The following is a 25,017-nucleotide window of genomic DNA, read 5'->3' as shown; positions in this document are numbered from 1 at the left end:
TGACTGGAAATACTGAACAATGATATGGGCTAGGAAATATATAGTGACAATGATTATACTGCTTCACATTTATACAGCAATTTATATAAGCTTTGTTAAGTTTTTTACTTTTCCAAGCACATTCTCATTGTTGATTTTAACTGATCCTTTCAATGGCTTGAAATGTAAGAAGGGCAAGTTTTTGCATTAAGACAAAGACTCTGAAGCCCAAAGTAGAACTGTGACTTATTCAAGGCCATCAGCAAGTTGATGTGAAACAAAAATAAGGCCCCCTAACTCAAAGGGATCTTTTCACTGGCTACTGCCTTAGGTCCTTGTTTGAAGGAGAAGCTTAAAAAATGGAACACTTTGGAGGGCTAGAGTATCTAATGTGAAATTTAGTATCTCAACACTAGCAAAGTTCATTGAACCAGCTAACAAATAGTCAGCTCTTTTCTAACATTTTACCCCTTAGCAAAGATACCTTCTTTTTGCCTCTTTCCATTATAACTATGCATGTGTCTCTCTCTTATCCCTAGGTCCCTCAGGTCAGAGTCCACTATTGATAGCCTTGAGTGGGAATTATTCAGCACCCCTAACTGTCACTAGCTCAGGAAACAATGTGTACCTGCGTTGGTCCTCTGACCATGCCTACAATCGGAAGGGCTTTAAGATTCGCTATGCTGGTAAGTATAAGGGTCAAGAGCCCAGATCAAGAAATTAACTTCTGAGTTTTCCCTAGGGCTCTCCTTTCTCTCATTCTATATCTAGGATAGTAAGGGAGTCACTCTGTGATAACTGGATTATCCTCACCCCATCATTCTTTTCCTTGTGAAATGTGACTTTAGCACTGATGCTAAATACTAAAATACTACTTCCTGATATTTAATATCTCCTGATCACAGGCATCTCCTTTCCTATCCTTTTTTTTTTTTGCTATCTCATATCCACAGGACTTTGTTTATAAAAAAAATCCATTGATAATTTTTAGAAATCAACCTATCTAATAAAAAGCAGCATCATTGGTTAATTTAGTTATTACCAGATAATTAACCTTTCAGGTCTCCTGTTTCTAAATTTTGCTATTTTGATTTATGAGTGAGGTAGGAGAGCTATCATCAGACAGGGTCCAAAGATTAGGGCAAACAGTGGATGTTACCACCAGGAATCATTTAATCTCAGAGATAGAAGAGACCTTAGAGACTATTTATACATCCCCTCCCTGAATCATGAATTCTCTGTGCAGCCAAGTTGTCCAGGCTCTGCCCTAAACCTCCTGAGATTTAGAGAACCCAGTACCTACAAAGGATGCCCATTCCATTTTTGGACTCAAGGAAGAAAATTGTCCCCGGGAATCACCTTCAGGTCAAGTCATCGTCTTGATAATACTTCGAATTGGCAACCATCATTATTATTTACAATCTTCACATGTTTTAATCAAACCATTAAAATTTAATTCTTACAGTAGCAAGATCTGGGAATATATTATATATATATATATATATTTGACTCTATTCTCTACATATTTGAGAAATCAGGCTTTTGGCAAAGATGCTTATAAAATATTTTTCTAATTTGTTATTTCCCTTCTAATCTTGGCTACATTGGTTTTTATCCTTTTCAGTATAATATAATCAAAATTATTGGTATCATTTTTCATAATGTTCTTTATTACTTTGGTCATAAGTCTGATAGAAAATTTACTATATTCCCTTACCTTTTTATGGTGTCATTCTTTATTTCTAGATTGAAAAATAGTCAAAGGATATGAACAGTCAATTTCAGAGGAAGAAATTAAAATTATCTATATCCATATAAAAAATGCTCTAAATCACTACTGATTAGAGAAATTAGAAATTAGAGAGAATTAAAACAACTCTGAGATACCACCTCATACCAGATTGGCTAACATGACCAAAAAGGAAAATGATAAATGTTGAAGGGGATGTGGGAAAATTGGGACACTAATATACTTTTGGTGAAACTGTGAACTTATACAACCATTCTATAGTGGAACGAACTCAAAGGTCACAAAACTACGTATACTCCCTAACCAGCAATACTACTACTGGCTCTAAATCCTGAAGAAATCAGAGATAAGGTAAAAAGACCCATCTGAACCAAAATATTTTAGCAGCTATTTTTGTAATGGTAAAGAGTTGGAAACTAATGGGTTATCCATCACTTGGGTAATGAATGAACAAGTCGTAGTAAGTGGTTGTAATAAAATACTACTGCTTCGGGAGAAATGATAAACAAGATGAGTTCAGACAAACCTGGAAAGACTTATATGAACTGATACAAAGTGAAGTGAGAAGAACCAGAATGTATATTTTTAATAGATTTCACACATTCCAGTTCTCCTTACCTTCTTCTTTAGACCCATTACAAATAAGAATCAAGAGTTCACCAAAAAATCAACTTTGCAACTAGCCTATTTAAATTTTTGTTTCCCCAGGCTGCTTGGGAACTGAATTAATTTGTTACTAAGTGTAATTGTGGCTTTGTCAACATAACTAGCTTCCTTGGATCGAACTGTCCTATTAGTTCATTTAACTAAACTGACCTATTATTTGAGTAAACCTGACCATGGAAAGCATTATTTTCTACTGTGATGCCAAGAGGTTTCTGAAGTTTTATCTGTGTCTCAAAGGCCCCTTCATTCAATTTTTGTCTCCTCCTTTAGCTCCCTACTGCAGTGTTCCAAGCCCTCCACTCCATGGCTCTATTCTTGGACAGCCTAGCACTCATCCTGGGGGCTTAATTCACTTTGGTTGCAATGCTGGCTACCGCCTAGTTGGACATAGCAAAGCAATATGCTCCTGGCACCCACAGGGATATTACATGTGGAATGAGGCCATTCCACTCTGCCAAGGTAAGAATAAGGGACTTGGGGTGACAGTATCCTATTTCATGTTTATTTTTTGTAACTTTAATACTTCCAAATATCAAAATATTCTTAACGATGTGCTAGGCATTGTGAGAAATATAGAAAAATGGAAAACATAGTTGATACCTCCAATTAACTTTCAATCTAGTTGGGAAGACAAAATTAGTACACATACCAGAGAGAAGACTTATCAGTGCTAAATATTATAGAACTCCAAAAAAGAACATTCATACTTCACCTTGACAAATTAACTAGAATTCATTTATTGGACACTGACTAGAAGTGTTAAAACAACACTTTTCAGGGCTCTGTGTTTCTCTTTTTCCCCAATATTCTTTTATTTTTTCAGTCACATGTAAAAACAATTTTTGACAGTTGTTTTTTTTATATTTTAGAATGCCAATTTTCTCCCTTCTTCTCCTCCCCTCCCTTCTCCAAGGTGCTGAATAATCTGATATAGGTCCTACTTGTACAGCAATCATGTAGTTCTTGCGATTTTATCTGTAATTCCTGTATATATGAAGCAATAGTAATGATGTATATGCAGGAGAAAAAGGCTTAGTTGGATAGGGGGGTGTCCAAAAAGCATCTCAAATGGTGAGATGTATAGATCTCCCCTGGGTCTGCTTCGAAGATAAAATAGAGTTAGAGGGAGAATTTCAGGCCATTTTAAATGAGTCTGGGTGCACAATTTGACAATCATGGTCTTAAGATTTCTATTCATTCTCTCAACTTGGCCTGAGCTCTGGGAATGATATGGTACATGGAATTTGGGAGTGATCCCCAAACAAGAATATATCTGAGACAAAACTGAATTAGTAAAATGAGTTCCCCTCTCTGAATCAATACATGCAGGCAGACCAATTCAAGGAATAATCTCTTTTAAGAGAATCTTGGCAACAAAAACCACTGTGGCCTAGGCAATAGGAAATGCTTCCGGTCATCTGGTCAGTTGATCCACTGTGACTAGACAAAATTTGTACTGTCCAGCCTTTGGCATAGTGATACTGTCAATTTGTAGGTGTTCAAAATGTGTGTAAACCAGAGGATACCCACCAAAAGCTTTGCCACAAACGATATGCTGATTATATGCTTGACAGGTGTGGCAGGCTGCACACCCTTTAGAGGCTATAGTAGTTATATCAGGAGCTATCCATACTCTTTAAACAGAGTTTAAAATGCCCTAGGTACCTCCCTAGATTGTGAAGATAGGATTAGCTCTCCTTTGTCTATATTTTGATTGAATTAACACAAGTTCGAACTAGGTGGAGGAACTTGCAAATCACTTAGTGAATTCACACTCTCAGAAACTCAATCAGGCAGAATGAGTATTCATCTCTCCACAAGGTGAGAACTTAACTTTTAAAAGTCGATCCCATAGACACTGCCCCCTGGGCAATGCTAGACAATTTGGAAACTGTGATTGGCCCCTGTGAAGAGGGGCAGGGACAAGAAGTCGCCATAAAAACAAGACCAGAACTCCCTCAGGGGGAGATTGTCTTTGAGAAGATAGTCTGAAGAGATTGCCTTCTGGAGATAATCTTATACTGGGGACTGTAGCTTGGTTCATGGGCTTGGAGCTCAGCTTCAACTTAAGACTCTGACTCCTGGACTACTTTGTTGGGTGAGTGAAAAGCTGACTCCTTTCCTAGTTTCCTAAGAGACTAGCTTCCATCTTGGAGGAGGCCACTTGGTTACTCACCACCAGTCTTGCTGGTTGAAAACAAATTAATCCCTGCCTAGATTAAGTAGACTCAAAGTAAACAATTAGGTTGATGGGATAGATAACCTCTCTAACCTCTTCACATTTCTCTATTGTTTCCTCTCCATTTTGTAAATATTTGTAATTAAATTTCTGACTTGAGATATAATAAATATTGGCGACCACAAAATTTCATAAAATTATTCTCCAACCATTAAATTTAACCTTTACATACCCCATTTATCTGTTTTGCCTTAAATTTTCATTATAAGAAAGGGATAAATTTAAGTTATTACTAGTTTTCAATGTTAAAATTAATTCAAGTCCTTCTAAGACAGCTACCTTTGCTACAGTGTCTGCCCAGTGATTCCCTCTAGAAACAGGGTCAGTTCTACCTATATGGGCAGAGCAATGAACTACAGTTAGGGCTTCAGGGAGCTGGAGTGAAGAAAGAACTTCTTTAATGATTTCTGCATTTGCAATACATTTTCCAGCTGAAGTTAAAAAATTTACATTGGAGCCATATCATACCAACTGCATGACATATTCCAAATGCATAGCTAGAGTCTGTGTAAATATCTGCCTTCTTATCTTTTGTAATTATACAGGCATGTTTCAGAGCTATCAGTTCTGTACCTTGAACACTTATATTTGAAGTCAATGAAGCTGACAAAGCAGTGGCAAATTCTTTGACTACAGCAGCTCCAGTGTAGTGTATGCCATTCCTCATGAAAGAAGGACCATCAGTGAATAAGACTAAGGCTGGGCTATATAAAGAAGGGTCCAGGAGATTATCTTGAGGCTTGTTAGCCATGGACACTAAAGATTTACAAAGTTAGGCGAAGTTTCTCCTGAAACTGGCAAATCAGGAAATAATGTTTCAGGGTTAAGAACTGTACAGTGTTTCAAGGTGATATTCTCATTACCTAACAAGGTTACCTTGTACCTAGTGAGTCTTTTATCAAAAATGCCTATGTCCTATGCCTATGTCTTAGCAACAATGCTTTGACTTCATGTGGTATAATGGAGGAGATGAAAGGAAGGAGGGGAAAGGGGTGAAAGAAAGTGAAAAGATTGTTTCTCTCCTCCATTACTTATGGGGAGAGTTAAGCCAGGAGGGGATGTGGCTCCTGTGAGAGATTGTCTTACGAAATGGAAGGCAGGAGACTAGAGTGGGATTGCTTCAATGAGGTGGCAAGGTGCCTCCCTCAGAGAAGCTCAGGGCTCCTGAGATCAAATCTATCTCTGTGAGGCAAGATGATCCCTTTTAATTCTGGTTCCCAAAGGGACATTAACTGTCAGTCTTTCAGGGGTTTAGAAATGACCAACTGACAAGGAGAAGATGACAGTTTCCTTGGTCAAAAGGTATTGAGTCACTGGGGTCTGAAAATCAAACCCTCTCTTAGTGAGATGTGTGACAAATTTAGGTTTTTGAGAGGTCACAAGAGAGGACAGGATTTCATTTTGAAATCCTTTCTCAATGATTTCAAATCCTAACCCCCTTTGTTATATCATTGAGAGATAGGCCCAAACCCAAAGTCCTAATTTTCAAATGATTTATTGAGATCGAAGTAGGAAGGGAAATGGCAGAGGTATAAGGGATAAAAATAGGAAGTAGGTAAAAGTAAGCCCTAAATATTTTCCCTTCTTTCAGATTGGCCTTTCAGAGTCTGGAGGCCAAAGACTTCAGGCCTCAAATGTATGGGATCTTTCTCAGCTTTCAGGACATTCACCTTTCTCCTCCACCTCCCAGGCTAGAAGACGACAGGTCCTGTCAGTTGGCTCCCAGAGTTCTGTTTCCTCCTCAGAACCATCATCTTTCTCCTCACTCCTCCTCCATTCTCTCTTTAGCTGATCTCTCCATGAGACTGGTTTCTCTTCTAAATGCAGGATCTCTCTTCCCTTATTTTACATTGGGCACATTATGGTTAATGGGCATCCCAAGACTAAATCAGCAGATTTATTCTCCAACAAAGCTGTGGCAGCTACACCTTTAAGACATGGTGGTGCTCCAGAAGCTACTGGGTCCAGATGGGCCAAATAATAAGCAACTGGATGCTGAACAGATCCCAAAGATTGAGTTAAAACACCTAAAGCTACCCCTGTCTGTTCATGTACATACAAAGTAAATGGCTTTTTGTAACCTGGTATGCCTAGAGCAGGGGCAGACAGGATAGCTGGTTTTAATTTTGAAAGAGCTGACAGGTGTTTTGCTCTAATTTAAGAGATTCAGGGACCATTTTTTTTTGCCAGAGCTATAAGGGGCTTGCTGATTTTCCCATAGCAAGAGATCCACTGCCTTCAACATCCTATTGCTCCTAAAATTGCCCTCAACTGTTTCTTAGTGGAGGGGGCACTCAATTTCTGAATATCGTCAATGTGTTTGGGAGAATGGAATGGGCACCAGCAGTTAAAATGAACCTTAAATATTTTACTTTGTGAAGACACCACTGAACCTTTGCCTTAGAGATCTTGTGGCCTCTTTTCTGTAGCTCTAAAAGGAGATGTTTGCTATCTTCCTAGCATACAGTGCATTTTGTGAGGCAAAGAACAAATCATCTACATACTATTAAACAGATCTCTTTAAATCTGATATTTTCTAAATCCTGTCTTAATATCTGTGAGAACAATGTAGAATTTTTCACAAACCTTTGTGATAACCAACATTGTGTCCACTTGGAAGCTTTCCAGGTGAAGGCAAATATATTCCTTGAATTTTCATAAAGAGGGATTGAGAAGAATGCTGAGCACAGATCTATCACAGTAAAATATATGGCTCTGCTGGGAATAGAAGAGATAATTGTGGCTGGGCTGGGAACCATTGGATTTCTCTTAATTACATTATTATTTACAGCCCTTAATTACTGTACAAATCAATAGACAGTTTTTTCCATCTGGGTCTAATTTTGGATTTTTTACAGATAGGATAGGACAGGGGAGAATGGCCTGGGATAATTGGCATTAAAACATCAGGATCTGGGAAATCAAAGGCTTCACTCTCTGATTCCAGAACCCTTTCCCCTCCTCCCTAACCCCCCCCCACAATTTCATGAAGATTCTTGGCTATTTCTCTGGGATCCCCCATGCTGAGGGGGATTTTCACCCTGAGTATATCGTGGATGAGCCCCATTACATTTTGGTGTAAGTTATCAGTTGCCTCATTTGGATTATTCTGTAATATTTATTATTTCTAAAGTTATTATTATTTCTATTTGCCTAATTCCACTTCTTATAGATTATCATTATATGACCTCCTTTTCCACAGAAGTAACACATTAATGATTGATTTGTGGATTCCTGCAAAAGGGCCACTCCTTGATTTTCTTTTTCTTTTTTAATTTCCTTCTTTAAATTTTTCCCCTTAATTCCTCCACTAAGTCATTGTTCTCCTCATCTTTCTTTTCATGGCCATTAAAGATATAAACTGCTACTTTCCTCAATTCTTCATGGCCTATTTAGCCCAATTCAGGCAGTTAATCTTAAAATAGTCTCTCACCAATTTACAACAGTCCTTTACAAACTGCCCCCTTATTTACCTGACATCCCATTCTCTGGAAAGATCTAGGTCTATATATCTACCTCCAAGCTCAATGAGTCTATCTATCCATAAACTAAGACGGATTTTCCTCAGATTTTTGCTTCAGATTCTCAGACTTTATCCATGTACCAGGCCTATTAGAATAAGCTCTTATTGCTGTTAGTAATGACTCTCTAGCCTGGCATAGATTTAAGTAATCTTATTCATTATTCACATTCCATTTAGGGTCAGTCTGTGGCCAATGAATTGTCCTCCTTCCTTGGGCCTGATTAACAAGAGAAACAATTTTATTTTTCTTTCTTCCTGTCAAAAAAGATTGAAGCAAATTTTCTACATTTATCCTTACAGGATCATAAGTCTGATGAATGCTTTCAAGCTTTTTAATAATGACAGTAGGATCATCTTCAAAAGAAGGAGTGTTTTGCTTGAATTTCTCAATATCCTGGGGGGGGGGGATAGGGTATATGGTGCCTGAAGGTGACTCAATCTCCCCCTTTATTATAAGTGGGCACTTCCCTTAAGGGGAATAGAAATTTAAGTGAATCATTTGTGATTTCTGTCTCTTGGCTAAATGTTTGGGTTGCTATGGAGCAGGTAAGGGGAGGGGGAGGAGGAGGAGTAGGTTAGATAAGAGGTAGGGACTGGTCAGGGGATGTGGAGGTAGGACAGTAAAAACAGGGGCAGGGGTGAGGGAACAGGCAGTGTTAGGGGTGGATGGGGTAGAGGAGGGAGGGGCTGGGATAGGGGAAGAAGAGGAAGAGGCAAAGCTAAAGGCAATCTGGCAGGGGTGGAAGTGGGGAGAGGAAGGGGTGGGGTCTGAATGGGGAAAAGGGAAGGGGCAGGGGAGACAGATGAAAAAGTCATGCAAGAGGGGAAGAAGGTTAGGTCGGGCCATAGACTTCCAAAAGCTAAACAAGATGAGATAGAAGGTAATCAGCTTGAGACATGGGATGGATAGGCTTAGATGGAGAGGAATATTCCCTCTGAATATTGAGATTACTCAAGTGTTTCTCAGTGTTGTCCATCTGAGTCTGTAGGTTAATCAAAGTAACCTTCTGTTGATTTGTCTGGAGGAGAAATAGATGAAGTGTAAAATATTCCATAAGTAATAGCCAGCCCAGGAACAGTGCTAAACAAAACTATTCTGAAATTGTGATCTGTTCATACATAGTAAAGTTTTCTGGGAACAAAAGCTGTTTCAAATGGAAAGGAAACTGTTCCTTCATTTTCTGTGATATGATTATAAACAACATACTTAGACATACCCCTCTTAACTAGTTTAAAAATGGAGGGTAGTGAAAAAGCTTTAGCTAAACACTAAATTAGTGAGGGAAAACAAAAGCTTTCTCTTTTAGGCACAATGAAACATACTTCCTTGAAGGTAAAAATTCCTAAACTGTTCTCAGAGAGCAAAAAGGTTTTATGAGTGTAGAATACAGGCTTAAGAGACTATGAAAGCTTCCCAGGGTTAGTTTAAAATCAGCTTGGAATCAAGTTGGGATTGGGGTTGGGCAGCATGGAGGGGGCTACCCTTGTTGCATGGCTTCCCATGCTGTGCTACTCTGTGCACAGGGGGAGAATAGGGTGTGTGCAGTGGTCTAAGAGCCACCTTAGCTCCAAGCTGGAGGTACAACCAGCTAGCACACATTTGAGACCCATATAGGAGGAGGTGTAGCTGTACCAGGAGGGAGAACCAGCCACACATATATACACAGTCACCCCAAGGGGATTAGCTTTTCACCTTCTGTATAGGAAACTTGGAAAATCAGAAGTACTGGGGGGCTTTGGGAAGGAAGCTGGTGTACTGCTGGGGGTGGGGGGGTGGAGTCCTGTAGCTCCACAGGATGCAGCAGGAAGCGGCTTTTCCATTTCAGCCATCAGAGGGGTGAGGTGTCAGAAGCAGCTGCAGAAAAATGTGGCTTTTTAAAAAAATTATCTACTCCCTATATTTACTCAAATGCTTTCTTAAAAAAATTGAGAATTCTTTTTCCAATTTAGCTGGTTGTCAAAAATGTAAGATTAAAACTAATATCAATAACTCAAAGTATTAATTTTATAAAGTTTATTGATAATTACTTGAAGTAGAAGAAATTTTTTAAAAAAGGAAATAGAAATTAAATATCTAATTTTATAACTAAAGTAAGACCATGTGTGTAAATTCTCCTGCCTGACAAAAAGTCAGGTTCAGCAGCGGCCTTCAGGGAAAGAGAGAGAGGAATGTGGAATCACAGCAAAACTTTATTTTTCATATGTACACAATGTTTGCACTCAGTGTGAACATGCAAATGGGATGCTGGGTAGGAGAGTCCTGGGGAGCAAATTCTATCTACCACTTTCAATCAGAGGCTTTAAATGAAAGTTGTAGGAAATGTAAGAGGCTGACTGGCATATTGCTACATGTATGTATTTGTAGGTATATATGTTTCTCTGTGTGTGTGGAAATGTATATATCTGAGTAAAATTTACTTGAGTTCCATAAAATGTGTATAGCTGCCTCTTTGAAGAATAGGGAGCTTCCTTATCTTTTCACTTTCTCACCATGGCAAGTTTATAAGTAGGTCGAAGACCAAACACACATTATCATGTTCATACTTCCCCTCAGACGCTATATAATAATGCTACCAATTCCTAATTTCTACCTAATTCCAAGAGGAGGCTTATGATTTGTAGTATTTTCACTTGGAGATTGATGTCATCCCAAGCTATAGGTCCTCTTGGCACTGTGATCAGACTTTCATTTCTCTTGTACCCTTAGACATCACCTAGTTCCAGGAATATGGGCCAAGGGGTTTCAAGGACCACAGTCTTGGCCAAAAGTGTCTTTTGATTCTCTCAGAACTATTAACAAGGACATTCCCCAAATACAGAAAAATCATTCTTAAAAACCTAGGGATAGTTTTGACAATTGACAAAAACAAATCTTAAGAAAATATTATAATACGATTAGAATTGAATATATACAGCTTAGCAATTACATAGGCATGAAAATATTTCATTCGAACCCTCTCGTTTTACAAATTAAGAAACAGACAACTTGAAAATTCAATTAAATTGCCCAAGAACTGACAGCCATATATATATATATATATATATATATATATATATATATATATATATATATATATATATATATAGAGAGAGAGAGAGAGAGAGAGAGAGAGAGAGAGTTTGTGTCTTCAAAGTGTTTCCTATCTACTACAGGGGTTGGGGAGGATACAACATGGGCAGTAAACACAACATAACTTTTGTAGGGTCTGAGAACTAACAACTTGGAAAATCAGAAAAAAGGATATATACAAAAGGTGAAACCTAAATTGATCCATGAAGAAAACTAGAGTGTGAGGTAAATATGAGGAAAGAACACATTCTAAACATGGCAGATAGCCTATGTGAAAATATGCTAAAGAAGGAACTCTAATTTTGAGGAGAAATTACTGGGCCAAATTAGCTAGAATAATTTAAGATAAAGGATAGATGTAAGCAATAAGATGTTTTTTTTTTCTTCCCCACAATACCTTAAGCCTCTCTTGAGCCTGCATAAAAACAGGAAATATGGACTAACGCAATTTAAGCTTTTTCCATGATCTGAGACACCAAGGATCCAAAAGAATGTTTAAAAAGCAACAAACTAGGATTGGATTCTCACTGACTCATTTAGTACCCCTATCCCACTTTCCACACTATTGACAGTAAGGCCATGCTTGCAAATCCAAGAACATGACCTGGACTTCCACTAAAACCCACCCCTGTATCCTATTCCTACCTCTCCCTTTCTAGTATCATAGAGATCCCCAGCTCTAAGCTCTGAAAGTTTGTTCAGGTCTTGACAGCCACCTTGACCACAGCCCTTAAGAGTAAAAGCATTCTGGTGGCTAAAATCATTACTGCTTCAAATGTCTGAACTGCCAGGTGCCAAAAATCAAGAAAAAGAGGGAGTGGGAAAGATCACCAGGAATAGACAATGTACATATAGGAAAATGTATATCACTCCACCAAATCAAAGAAAAAATCACGATATTCAGCTGGGCCAATTCTGAACACCCCATAATCAATTGGGGGCAGATATCAAGGCTGGTGAACTGTGAATTGCCCAGTGTGGAATGAAGCCAAGGTGCTTTGAGATTTAGCTCCTAAAGAAATCACAGCCAGGGGGCAGAGAGTCAGGAAGTGAATGATAAGGAAAATACAGGGGAAAAACTGAAAGTACTAAAGATATCAGGTAGAAGAAAGTTCATAGATTTGAACATAAATAGATAAATCAAAAGGGGAAACAGTAACAGCAGAAGTAAATGTGACCTCCAGATGTGATACATGAATTCACATATCTATGAATAAATACTGAGTATAGGGAAATAAGGCAAAGTTGAGCCAGAAAGATAAATTGGAGCTAGACTGTGAAAGGCTTTAATATCATTCAAAGCTTAGGGGAACATAAATGATGATCCAGAAGAGAAAACTGAGTCAGAGCAGTCACAGTTAGGAGGACCAGAAGACATGTGTTATAAAATCAGGGAAGAAAAAATATCCAGAAAAAGGTAATAGTCAATCGTGTTGAATATAGCAAAAATAGAAAGAAGGATGAGAAATAAGAAAAAGTCATTAGACTTAGAAATTGAGTTCCTAGGTGAAGACTGCTGTTTGAACCAGAGACAGACCACCCAGCTCTCTCATTCTATCCCAGCAAAACCCTGTCAGTCACACCAAACCAAATAAAGTCTTAAAAATTCAGTAAGAAACAACCATGACTTTTGCTCCTGAACTTCTGCTCCAGCACAAAAAGTCATCCAGAAGTCCACAAGCAATAGTAATATTGTGTCTCACAGCCCCAACATCTTCATTGGGACCATAAAAAAACATTACAAACACATATACCCTGCAAAGCCCTATGTTCAGGGGTATTGTCTTCACACTCAGATCAACAGTCAAGGCCAGAGTTCTGAAGTCCCTAAAACTCTGTCTTGAGGCTCCTTGAAGGTTTTGGCTCTGAATCCCAAAGAGCCACAAGAACCAAATGCCAGAAAGAGAGTGACAGCAAAAAAAAAAAAAACAACAACAACCCAGGACCAAAAGAGTAAGAGCAAACTAGGCCAACTGGCTCACCCAAAAATGTGACAAAGGGTGGAACCTTGCCCTGACACAAAGCCCTAATTAAAAAACTAAAGATGGAGAGGTGAGGAAGTATTAAAAAAAAAGACCAACATCTTTCAGTATAAAAAATCACTGTAAATCTAACTATGTAACAACTATATGAAGAGATTCAAAGAAAAAAGTCTTTCCACGAGGACTACATGAACACCTAGACAAAACAAATCAATAGACAAAATATGAACTAAAAGCTCAGAAGGAAAGAATTTGAAGGAGAATTAAGTAGCTCAAAAGAGAAAGTGGCAAACCATAACCAAGTAACTGAATTTATGAAAACTAGCATAGACCAAACAGAAATCAATGATTTCATGAGACAGCAAGAAAAGTTAGAACAAAATTAAAAGATTTTAAAAATAGAGGAAATAAGCTATCAGATGTTAAAAACAACTGATCTAGGGAACAAGTCAAAGAGAGATAATTGAAGAGTCATTGAACCCCTTGAAAATTGTGAGTTTAAAAAAAAATCCTGATCCTGTTAGAAATTAATCTTATCAAATAATCAGAAATGAAAATTGTTAGGACCATATAGCAAAGATAGAATCCAAACATCCCTGCTTGAGAGAAACTCTAAAAGGAAAAGACTGGCATAGCTAAGCAGTTATGACAACTCACACAAGTTTGGCTCACACAAGACCTGACAGCTTCTACCAAAGACAAAAAAAAAAAGAAAAAGAAGAAAGAAAGAAAGAAAGAAAGAAAGAAAGAAAGAAAGAAAGAAAGAAAGAAAGAAAGAAAGAAAGAAAGAAAGAAAGAAAGAAAGAAAGAAAGAAAGAAAGAAAGAAAGAAAGAAAGAAAGAAAGAGAGAAAGAGAGAAAGAGAGAGAGAGAGAGAGAGAGAGAGAGAGAGAGAGAGAGAGAGAGAGAGAGAGAGAGAGAGAGAGAGAGAGAGAGAGAGAGAAGAAAAAGAAAAAACTCCAGGAATGTCATAGCCAAAATCTAGAGCTCTCATATCAAAGAAAACATGTGGCAATGATCCAGAAAGAATCAATTCAAGTACCAAGAGGCTGTAAATAGGATCATATGAAAACTGTGGTAATATTTACTAAAAAATGGAAGATCTTAGAATATAATATTCTAAAAAGGGAAATAATATAAATTTACAACTAAGAGTAACTTTCTTCACAGAGCTAAGGGTGGAGTCAGGGAAAGTAAATCTTTAATAGAATAAAATGACTTGCAAGAATTTCTGGTCTTAAAGCTAAACATTTTTTTGTGGAATTGAAGGAAGTATATAATGATATTATACTAACATTCCACTAGAGGGAAAAGAAAGAAGTGTATTTTCAGAATATTAATGTTTCCAGGGGTTATTGAGTTAAATAAGAAAATTGGGTCCTAAAGATGAAATAGTTCTGTTCTGAGTGTTTGAAAACAAGAAAGAAAAGAGGAAATTATAGGGTAAATTAATGTTTTGTGTGGAACTTGCTATATTATCATAATTGGGAATGTGTGAAAAATATACAAATATGAAGGAGAGAGGGAAGTGAGTATTAAATGAAACTAGCTTTCATCTGAAAGGACAAAGGTTTGAGTACACACACACACACACACACACACACAAAAACCCACCAGTTGGGTGTACATTAGATGCAATAGGGAAAAGGGGGTCTGGGAATGAGAGTTAAGAGGGAGGTTAATTATGTAGAGAAGAAACAATTGTGACCCTGAAAGGAGCATTAATATAAGAGGAAAATTTAAAGAATTAGAACCAAAGATTCCTTAAATTATCTCTTAGACAACTAGAGAATGACTGAACATATGAATACAAAATGTAATGGAATGTTGTTGTGCTGGCTATAAGAAATGACTGAAGTGATAATGTAGGAGAATTCTGGTTAATTTGAAATGGCACAAAGTGAAGTAAGCAGAACCAAGAAGGCAATTTACATGAAACAATATTATATAGAAAAACAATTTGAAAGACTTGAGAACTCCCATCAAGGCAATGACTAGTCTATATTCAGTATTATATCGATTCTCAGGCAGAAGAGTGGTAAGGTCAAGGCAATCAGAGTTAAATGACTTGCCCATGATCACACAGGAAATGGCTACAGTCAAATGTGAACCCAGGTTCTCTCTACTCAAGGCCTGGTGTTCTTCCATTGTACTATCTAAGCACCCCTAAGTTTAGAACTTTTACAAAAGAGATATCTTTGGCAAACTTGGAGAGAGAAATTTTAATTGAGCAATTGGGTTAAAAACAGATTGTAAGAGATTGAGGAGTAAGAGATGAAAGAAGGGATTCAATCAGCATAGAATTTTTTTTTTCTACAATGAAAGGGAGGAGAGATAGAATGATAGCCTGAAGGAATGATAGAATCAAGTAAGGGTGTGTGTATGTATGTCTGTGTGTGGCTGTGTCTGTGTTTAAGATAGAGATCAAGAAGATGCCTACATGGAGCTAATGGATAAAAAAAAGCTCAAAGATTAGATACAAATAAGATATTATCAAATGGGAAAGCAAACTAGAGGAACCCTTCATTTTTTTATACCTTTTTTAATTTATTCAGAGCTGCAAGTATAGTTGTTCATTGACAGACTAAAGGAATAGAAACAACAATGAGCATTGGTAAATCACCTTTAGTGACCTGGCTATTCTTACCTAACTGTCTCACCATGACTACCCTGGTGAAAAAGGTTTGGGAGGACTGCATTCTTTAGAAAAATGCAAGTAGTTTACATTTACAAAAACCTACATTGAGAACCTCATCTACTACTTGCCCCTCACTTGCTTTGTTCCCCTTCCAACACAAATAAGCAGGACTAATTTTAGCACATCATAAATATTTATCTTACAGTGACTACATTCTTGTAACCATATCTAGAAATGAAGGGACAGAGCTCTCAGTCAATTGACATTTTGTTGACCTGCTTTCAAAGCATTTAAAATATAATGGAGAAAAATCACTTTTAAAAAGAGTGTCCAAGCCATTAGTAGGAACCTTAAAAAGGATTTTCCAAACGGCTTTGACTTGAAAACTGCCTTTTATCTATTCTGAAACCACCTCATAAAAAGAAACATTGAGATTATATAGCTTATGATGACGAGTGGAGTAGAAAATAGAGAGCAAAAATAAGCAGAGACTTTCTGAACAAAGCTGTTAGACCCATGTGCTACATTTCTGATACAGATAATTCCTGGTTTCAGAGGAAGGAGAGCCTGAAGGTGCTAGGAAGGACCAAAGGAAGAGGTGGGACCTTAAGCTAGATTCTATTTTTTCCCCTCTCCATCGTTTGCTCATATTGTTCTTTATGCCTAGACAACTTCCCTTCATTGCCTTCTGTTGAAATTTTACCTATACATCAAGATCAAATGTATTACCATTTCTTTCCATGAAGCCCAGTCTCCTTCACTTCTCTAGTTAGACATGATATTTTCTTTATCAGATATGATACAAGTTTTACTGTTATTGTAGCTTGTTTTATGTGTATTACATGCCTGTACTAGCTTTTTAAGGACAGAAATTGTGTGATATTTTTATGTCTTCCCTATTATCTGGTACAATTCTTGTCCTGCCTAGTATAGGCACTAAATAATTATTGAATGTTGAAGCAAATGGATGGATTTTTTTAGCAAGTCTTTGCTTATTTATCCTAATATTATTTTTGAACTTCAGAGGCTGCATTACCCCTAAATTCCAGTAGGGCCTCTGAGTAACATATACTATCTATCCCTCCATACCTAGAGCAATAGAGTAACCCTGCCTCCCCATCAGTCTAGAGCAGTGATGGCAAACCCTTTAGAGTGGTGGGGGATGTGAAAAATGTCCTTGGGCACATGTGGAGATCTGGAGGGCATCAGCCTAGCCCTGTGTCCCTCTGACTTTCTAGGAATGAATTCTTGCGAATTCTGCTGGGGCAATGGCATACATGCCCACAAGAGAGGGCTCTGAGTGTTCTTTCTGGCATGTGTGCTGTAGGATCACTATCGCAGGTCTAGGGCAATGGTGTCAAACTCATATAGAAATGAAGTCCCCTTACTGGTAGATAAGAATTCCTACGGGCAACATGTAGACTTAGAAAACCACATATTAATATTATCTATGTTTTATTGTAATTTTTATTTTGTTACTATTTCCCAGTTTCATCTCCATATGGATCTGATCATAATGAGGAGTGTTATAGGCTACAGATAACATGTGGGCTGCATGTTTGACACCTCTGGTCTAGAAGATACATACCTGAATTACCAGTATGATCAGGGAGAAAAAAGTAAGGATGACCTCAGGGAATAAACCTGGTAGCATCATTAGCAGATTCTCTTTTTTCTCCTGACCAGCCCTCTCCTGTGGAATTCCTAAGTCCCCCAAGAATGGAATTGTGTTTGGCAAGGAATACACAGTAGGAACAAAGGCTGTGTACAGCTGCAATGAAGGTTTCCACCTGCATCTGTCACCTAACACAGAGGCAACTGCTGAGTGCCTAGAGACTGGAGTATGGAGCAATGACAACATCCCCCCGCAGTGTGTGGGTGAGTGAGTAAGTCTCTCAAATGTCTAAGAACTCAAGGGTGATATACAGGAAGAAAGTGATGGGGGAGGTAGGGGAGCACATGGAGATAATGTGGAGAGATCCCTTAGAAGCAGTGAGTTTTAGGCCACATTGTTAATGATGAAAGTGGCATGGATAGAATGGTAGAGAGTAGAGTGAGCCATCCAGATGAAATAATAACCTCAACATAGGTCTGGGGATGGATAAATGTATACAAAGATTATTAACCTGGAGTTCCTAATTTTAAAAAAAAAATGTGGGAGCTAAGAGGAAATAATTCGCTAGAATGATTCCAATAGCTATATTGGATATAGATGCCTATAAATGATATAGAAACAAAAGGGACAAAGAGAAATTACTTCTCTGCGTTTGCACGGTGAGTTTGTGGCAGAAAGTGGAAGGAAACCTGATCTCCTACCTCCCAGCTAGGACCTTTCATCACGCAGATGCCCTGTGTTTTCTTTTTGCTTGGGACTACATAGCTGTGAATTGCCCAGACATCAGCAGCATCAGTGTGGAACATGGACGGTGGCGACTGACCTATGAGACCCAGTACCAGTTCAATGCAGAGCTGATGTTGATCTGTGACCCCGGCTACTACTACACTGGCCAGAGAGTCATCCGCTGTCAGGCTGATGGCAAGTGGAGCCTTGGTGATTCGATGCCCACATGTCAGAGTAAGCCTGAGGTCAGGGTTAAGGGGGAAGGGAAGGGTTAATCAATAAACATTCACTAAACACCTACTATGTACCAGGTATTGTGTTAGGCACTGAGGATACAAAAAGGCACAAAAGACATTCCTTACCCTTCAATACTTCAAAATCTAATGGGAGAGATAACAATCAAATAATATGTCCAAACAAAATATATGTAGGACAAATAGGAAATACATACTGCACTCTAGCTACAACTAGCAATCTGCCTTGGTAGAGATCAGTGAACCACTAATAACCATGGCTGTTATGTTTCCTGTCCTCAGGATTGGGAAAAGGACTAATGGATCCTAATTAAATCTCATTTATTGAATGAGATATCTCCTAGTTTTCATTAATGTTGGTTTTTTTAGTATATAGCCTCATCCATTTTCATATACCATTAGGATAAAGGAGAGAAGGTAGTCTTTGAGGAGAGCAGCAGGTGAGTACACAGATAACAGAATTGTTTTATGATAAAGAAATATGAGATGTGAATGTGTGAAGTATGAAACCCCACAATGATGGGATGGTTTCCCTTCTTTGTAAGTTAACAATGATGACACTCTGACAAGAAGAAAAAATCAAAGTAGATGATTAAAGGGTTAACATAAGAATGAAAGTGAACACAAACTAGAGATTGAAGAAAATTAAGATCCATATGGGTGGTCAAGAAACAGTGAGAGAATGGATGGATGTCCCCTAGGACCTCCTGGGAAATGGCAAAGAAGATAAAAGATACCCACATATTAAGGCCCCTGTCCTGTCCCAGTCTCCATTCTAAGAAGGCAATGAGGCAGGAAAGACCAGCATAGATGTTTCCTAACTTGTTATCTCCTTGTCTCTCTTTTTCTGGAAGGAAATGAATTAAAATGGGATAGTAATTTGGATTGTAGGACAAATGAATCTAGTCTTTATGGATGTTAAGCAATATAAGCTTTAGATTTTTGTTTTGATTTCATTTCCCTCCCCAGTGGTCACAACCTTGCAGCTTATTGATGGCCTAAAAGGTTCTAAGCCCTCTCTCAACAATTCAATCTTTTTAAGCTCTTTTGGCATTTTTTTTTCAGTCATCTCCTGTGGAGATCTTCCAACACCCCCAAATGGACATCGAATTGGGACACTCTCTGTCTATGGTGCAACAGCCATTTTTTCCTGCAATTCAGGCTACACATTGGTTGGCTCAAGAGTGAGGGAGTGTATGGCCAATGGCCTCTGGAGTAGCTCTGAAGTTCGCTGTCTTGGTGAGTGATCTCAGTCTTACAAGTTAAGGGACTGCCAGCCTTCCCCTTTACTTTCTTTCTGAGGGCAGCAAAGCAGAGCTGACTCAGGGACTGCCAGCCTTCCCCTTTACTTTCTTTCTGAGGGCAGCAAAGCTGAGCTGATTCAGTGCCCCAGTAGGAGTCAGGAAGATCTGGGTTCAGATTCCATCTCTCCTGCAGGTCTGTGTGTGGCTGTGGGCAAGTCATTTAATACTTTGAGCTTCAATGTTATTTGTAGAGCAGAGATACCAATACCTGTAGCCTATATCTCACAGGTTATTGTTGAAAATCAAGTGAAATAATGTATGGAATATGCTCTGGAAATGTCTAAATGCTATATAAATATCAAGATTGTAGGGCAGAGTTGTCACACTAGTGACCAGAAATCCATAAACAGCCCACAAAACTACTCTGCTCCATGAATTGAGACAAAAATGTAATTAGGAAATGTTTAACAAAGTAAAATACAACACAGCATAGATAATGTTCATTTGTGGTTTTCTAAGTTTGCAAGGACCTATTTCTATTTGAATTTGACACTACTAGTATAGAGGAGCTCTTTGCAACAGTTTGTGCTCCAAGCTAGAAGAACTCTTAATGTATAATACTTCTGTAATGAAATGATTCTCTTTATCATTGATGGGAATTATGTGTCTACTATATCCTTTTAATATGCCCATTTTGAAGAGTTCTTTTGAGAAGGTTTTTGTTAACATTTCCCTGGGCTTGGGGAGGGATAGAAAGAAAGATATGGATGTGAGATCAGCAGCAGCAGGGTCTGAACACATATGATGTGGTTAATGGGTTTTGACTGGTGTCCAGCTTGCCCAGTTTTGCTGATGTTTACTGAAGACTTCTGGAAGCTTGGAATCCTTCTAATAGAGTATCCTATATATAGCAGATATTTAATAGATATGGTTTTGATAAGGAAGAGCATCTCTGTGGGACAGGGAGGAGGGAGTACAAGGTTGCTTAGGGTAACATAGCAAGTTGGAACAACATCTTGGAATTCCCTATTGGGGATCTTAGGATTTCTCTGCTAAGGTAGCTATTGACTAGAATTGATTAGACAGCATGTAGTTACATCTAGCTAGCTAATCTCTCAGTGTTAGTGATAATCACATGGCTATTGTTTATTAGAATGCCTAGATTAGAATAGCAAATTTTAGATTTCCTTCTTGCTCCCAATATAAAAAGAAAGAGAATAGCCTTTCAGCAAGGATTACTAGGCACTTTCATTCCATGTGGATTAATTTTTCTTTGTTATTTCCTTCCCTCTGGGGACTCTGAAGCTGGACATTGTGGGACCCCTGACCTAATTGTCAATGGACAAATCAATGGTGAGAATTACAGCTATCGTGGCAGTGTGGTATACCAATGCAACCCTGGTTTTCGTCTAATTGGAATGTCAGTGCGCATCTGCCAGCAAGACCATCGCTGGTCAGGGAAGACTCCTTTCTGTGTGCGTAAGTATGATATCAGCTTTCCCTAGCAGTGATAAAAGATAAGGACAAGCAGTCTTCACCTTCAAAGGCAATGAGTTTGAAAGTGTTTTGGAGTATGGGAAGGAGTAAAACATCTCTATAATATGTCTTATTCTTGGGAACATTCAAGAATGTAGTCTCTGGTTCAAATCCAGCCTTACTCATTAGACTCAATACTTTGGTTCAGAGTAGAAAAGCTTAAGGATATCTAGATCATAGATTGTAGGCAGTTTGCTTATTAATGATATGTAAAAGGACAAGACAAAAGATTAGAATCACTTCCTATCTTTTTTTTTTTCTTTACCTGTTATCCCATCATTTTAGCTTCATTCTTGTGGCTTCTAAAGGCAACAATATCTATGAATCCACTTTCAAAGTACAAATCTGCCTAGAAAGTCATACCTTAAGTAATTGATTAATACTTAGTTATCACTAATACAATACTGTACATTAGCCAAAATGGAACATATATTGGGTAGAATGGAAAGAAAAATGGGACTATTTAAAAGACAGACTTTGTCCAATGATCAATTTTTTTTTTTTGTAGCCACAATAACTGACAAATATCCCTTCCAACTTAAGACAATAGGATGGTGTTGGTGAACCTGTGGCACACATGTTAGAGTATGCTGGAGGGGGCTACTCACTTTCCCTTCTCCATGTGAGTCTAAGACATTTCTCACATGACCTTCCCCTCTGCCCAGCAGCCCAATGGAAGCACTTCCTCCCTCCCCTGTCTGGGACAAGGCAGGGGGCTCACAAGTGGTGTGAGGGTTACAGTTTGGGCAATTGGTCTCTAAGCTCTCTAAAAGGTTTACCATAACTACTATAGGATTTAAAATATGGTTGATTTCCCCCTACCCTGGGATATGAACCCTAGTGTCTATACCTTTTTCCACAGAATATAAAAAGATACTAACATCTGCCCATTCTGGACAATTCTTTGAGGGTAAAGTAAAATGAAATCTTTAGTTATGTTCTATGCTATCTAATACTTCCTCATAGAAATGCATACACAGATCCCCATTTTACCTTCATTTACCAATATTCTATTCTATCCCAGGACTCAATCTGCAAAAATCAGGCTTTCAGCATTAAACTGGGCTGCTGTGGTCATACTTCTCCTATTTTTATTACAGCTATCACCTGTGGACATCCAGGCAATCCAGCCAATGGCATCACACAGGGTAGTCAATTTAACCTCAATGATATGGTGAAGTTTATCTGCAATGAAGGGTATTTAGCAGAGGGACCTTCAGGAGCCCAGTGCCTGGCCAATGGTCAATGGAGCAACGCACTCCCTGTCTGCAGAAGTAAGTTCTCCTGATTGGTATACATGCCCTTCATCTCTAACTCATGGATTTCTGGGGCCCAAGGACAAAGGTCTTCCATGATGGCACAATCTAAATTCACCACATTTTCAGACTCTGCCCTCTTCAAATCATCTTTCATATCTTTGGTAGCCCTAAAATCTTGATATATATATATATATATATATATATATATATATATATGTTTTATTTTGCAACTATACCCCTCAAAAACCTTCAAAAATTGTTTCAGATTGTTTATAAAATTTATCTTATAAGTTGCAAATTGATGCATAAATAGGTGCCATTATTATTTGAAAGTCATTTTTTATGGATTTGTCATTTCCTCAATGAAGGAACTTCCCAGTGAGGAACATCTTCTACCAATGTAGTTTAGTACCTTCTCCATAATTTATTATCTTCATCTTTTTCCTTGTGCTAATGAAAGGCTGGCTACTTTGTCTGGTAATATACCTATTAGTAATATGGTCTCAATCCAAAAGGAGAATTTGAACCTAGGTCTTCTTGATACTAGGTCCAGTTCTTTAACCACTTTGCTAATTTCCTCTGATTTTGAAGAGCAGACTTGACTTGGGCACCTCTTTGGATACTTATAATCTTTCTCAGTTTCCAGAAACTTTTAGTCTCATATTGAATCAGTGGTAATACTCTCTTTTGGGAAGCTTGAGGGACATTTCTTAGCCTGCTGATATGGTTCTGTAGTATTTATTTCTAAACCATTCCCTCACCATTTCTACTGTTAACACCCTAGTTTAGACTCTTTCTGCTGTTATTAACCTCCTAACCTATCTCCCCCACACACTTGCTGCTAAATTGATTTCCCTAATGCACTCACTGTTCTACTGTATCACGTCCTTATTCAAATTAAGACTAGATTCTTCAGTGGGATATTAAAAATAGTACAAAATCTAGCTCTTTCTTGACTTAATTCACATAACCATCTCTTTATTTGCTCCACAATGCTGTGTGCAAAGTACTGTGCTAAGTGATAAGTTTGCAAATAGAAAAGTAAAACATCCCTTTGCCTTCAAGGAGTTCACATTCTGGTAGGAATGACAACACATTGCTTAGCCTCCTATGTGGTGCATTGGGGATTAAGAATATTGCTGAGTTTGCAGCATCCAAAGGCTTAAGTTTACAAAAACATTAAGAAGTATTTCTCCACACTACAACTAAATCCTCCCAGAAATTAAAAAAAAATTGTCTCCTATTTAATGCCATTTTCACTTAAAAATATACCATTTCCTCATTTTGAACCATTTGACAGTACCAAGGACTTTGGTAACGGAAACTTTCTTTTCTAGGTTTTCAATAGATAAGGCTATATCACCTAGAGGAGAATTTGCATCTCCATAGAAGTTACCTCTCAGAATGATGGCTAAGGATACTATTCTGGAAACACTGCTATTCTCAATGTTTCTGGCCTTGTGATATTGGTCTTTCTCCATCAAGTTCTGAAGAGAGAGAGTGGTTAAGGTGGCAGTAGTGGCTTGACTTACCTAGCATTGCCCTCAGGGTGCTTTAATGTTTTGGCCATTGGCTGGCAGTTGGTAGGAAAGGCTGGTCTCTTCTGTATAGGTGCTACCTCCTTGGATTATGGTTGTGAGGGCTTGGCTGGAAGCAAGACTGATATTCCAGGGGGTGATACTACTCCCCCTCACCAGGTACTACTGATAGTAATGAGGAAAGGAAGCCTCTTTTCTATAATGATTTCTCTCCACAACAATGCCTATAGATGCTGAACTGGAATAAATTTTCTTTTTTTTTAAGCCTCAGTTTCTTTTTTATTGCCATACAAAACACACTTCCATATTGGTCAGTGTTTTAAGAACAAACTCATAGATAACCAAATTCCCAAAATAAAAACCATAAATATACTGATGTGAAAGACCCTCCACCATTTCTTTCTTTGGAGGGGAATAGCTTTCCCTGTCACGTGTCTTTTGGGATTGTCCCAGATCACTGCATTGCTGAGAGTAGCCAAGTTTTCACAGATAATCATCGTCCAATACTGCTATTATTGTGCACAGTGTTCTTCCAGTTCTGCTTGTTTCACTCTGCATCAATTCCCACACATTTTTCCAGATTTTTCTTTCTTTTTTTTTTTGAAAAATTTATTTAATTTAGAATATTTTTCCTTGGTTAAAAGATTCTTGTTCTTTCCCTCCCCTAGCCCCACTTCTCTACCATAGCCAACACACAATTCCACTGGGTTTTACATGTGTCATTGATAAAGATATATTTCCATATTATTGATATTTGCACTAGTGTGATCATTTAGAGCACTATATCCCCAATCATATCCCCATCAACCTATGTTATCAAGGAGTTGTTTTTCTTCTGAGTTTTTATTCCCACAATTTTTCCAATGAATGTGGATGGTGTTCTTTCTCATAAGTCTCTCAGAATTGTCCTGGATCATGGCATTGTTGCTAGTAGAGAAGTCCATTACGTTTGATTGTACCACAGTGTATTAGTCTCTATGTATGTTCTTCTGGTTCTGC

At 38.1% G+C, this 25,017-nt stretch overlaps 1 protein-coding gene across 7 annotated transcripts in view; it reads left to right on the top strand.

Annotated features, from left to right (window-relative positions):
• The window catches only part of CSMD2 (CUB and Sushi multiple domains 2), a 1,065,508-nt gene that overhangs the window by 968,219 nt on the left and 72,272 nt on the right, over positions 1–25,017 (top strand). For all 7 annotated transcript variants that reach the window (XM_056795117.1, XM_056795119.1, XM_056795118.1 and 4 more), the window contains 7 exons: positions 519–665; positions 2,666–2,854; positions 17,533–17,724; positions 18,227–18,421; positions 19,507–19,680; positions 20,991–21,164; positions 22,322–22,495. In XM_056795117.1, coding sequence (XP_056651095.1) covers positions 519–665; positions 2,666–2,854; positions 17,533–17,724; positions 18,227–18,421; positions 19,507–19,680; positions 20,991–21,164; positions 22,322–22,495 — 1,245 coding nt within the window. The remainder of the gene's footprint in view (positions 1–518; positions 666–2,665; positions 2,855–17,532; positions 17,725–18,226; positions 18,422–19,506; positions 19,681–20,990; positions 21,165–22,321; positions 22,496–25,017) is intronic.

This window comes from Monodelphis domestica, chromosome 4 (genome assembly GCF_027887165.1).
Source record: "Monodelphis domestica isolate mMonDom1 chromosome 4, mMonDom1.pri, whole genome shotgun sequence".
Classification (NCBI taxonomy): Eukaryota; Metazoa; Chordata; class Mammalia; order Didelphimorphia; family Didelphidae; genus Monodelphis; species Monodelphis domestica.
Note: the sequence above shows the minus strand (reverse complement) of the source record. Positions and strands in the feature narration are given on the sequence as shown.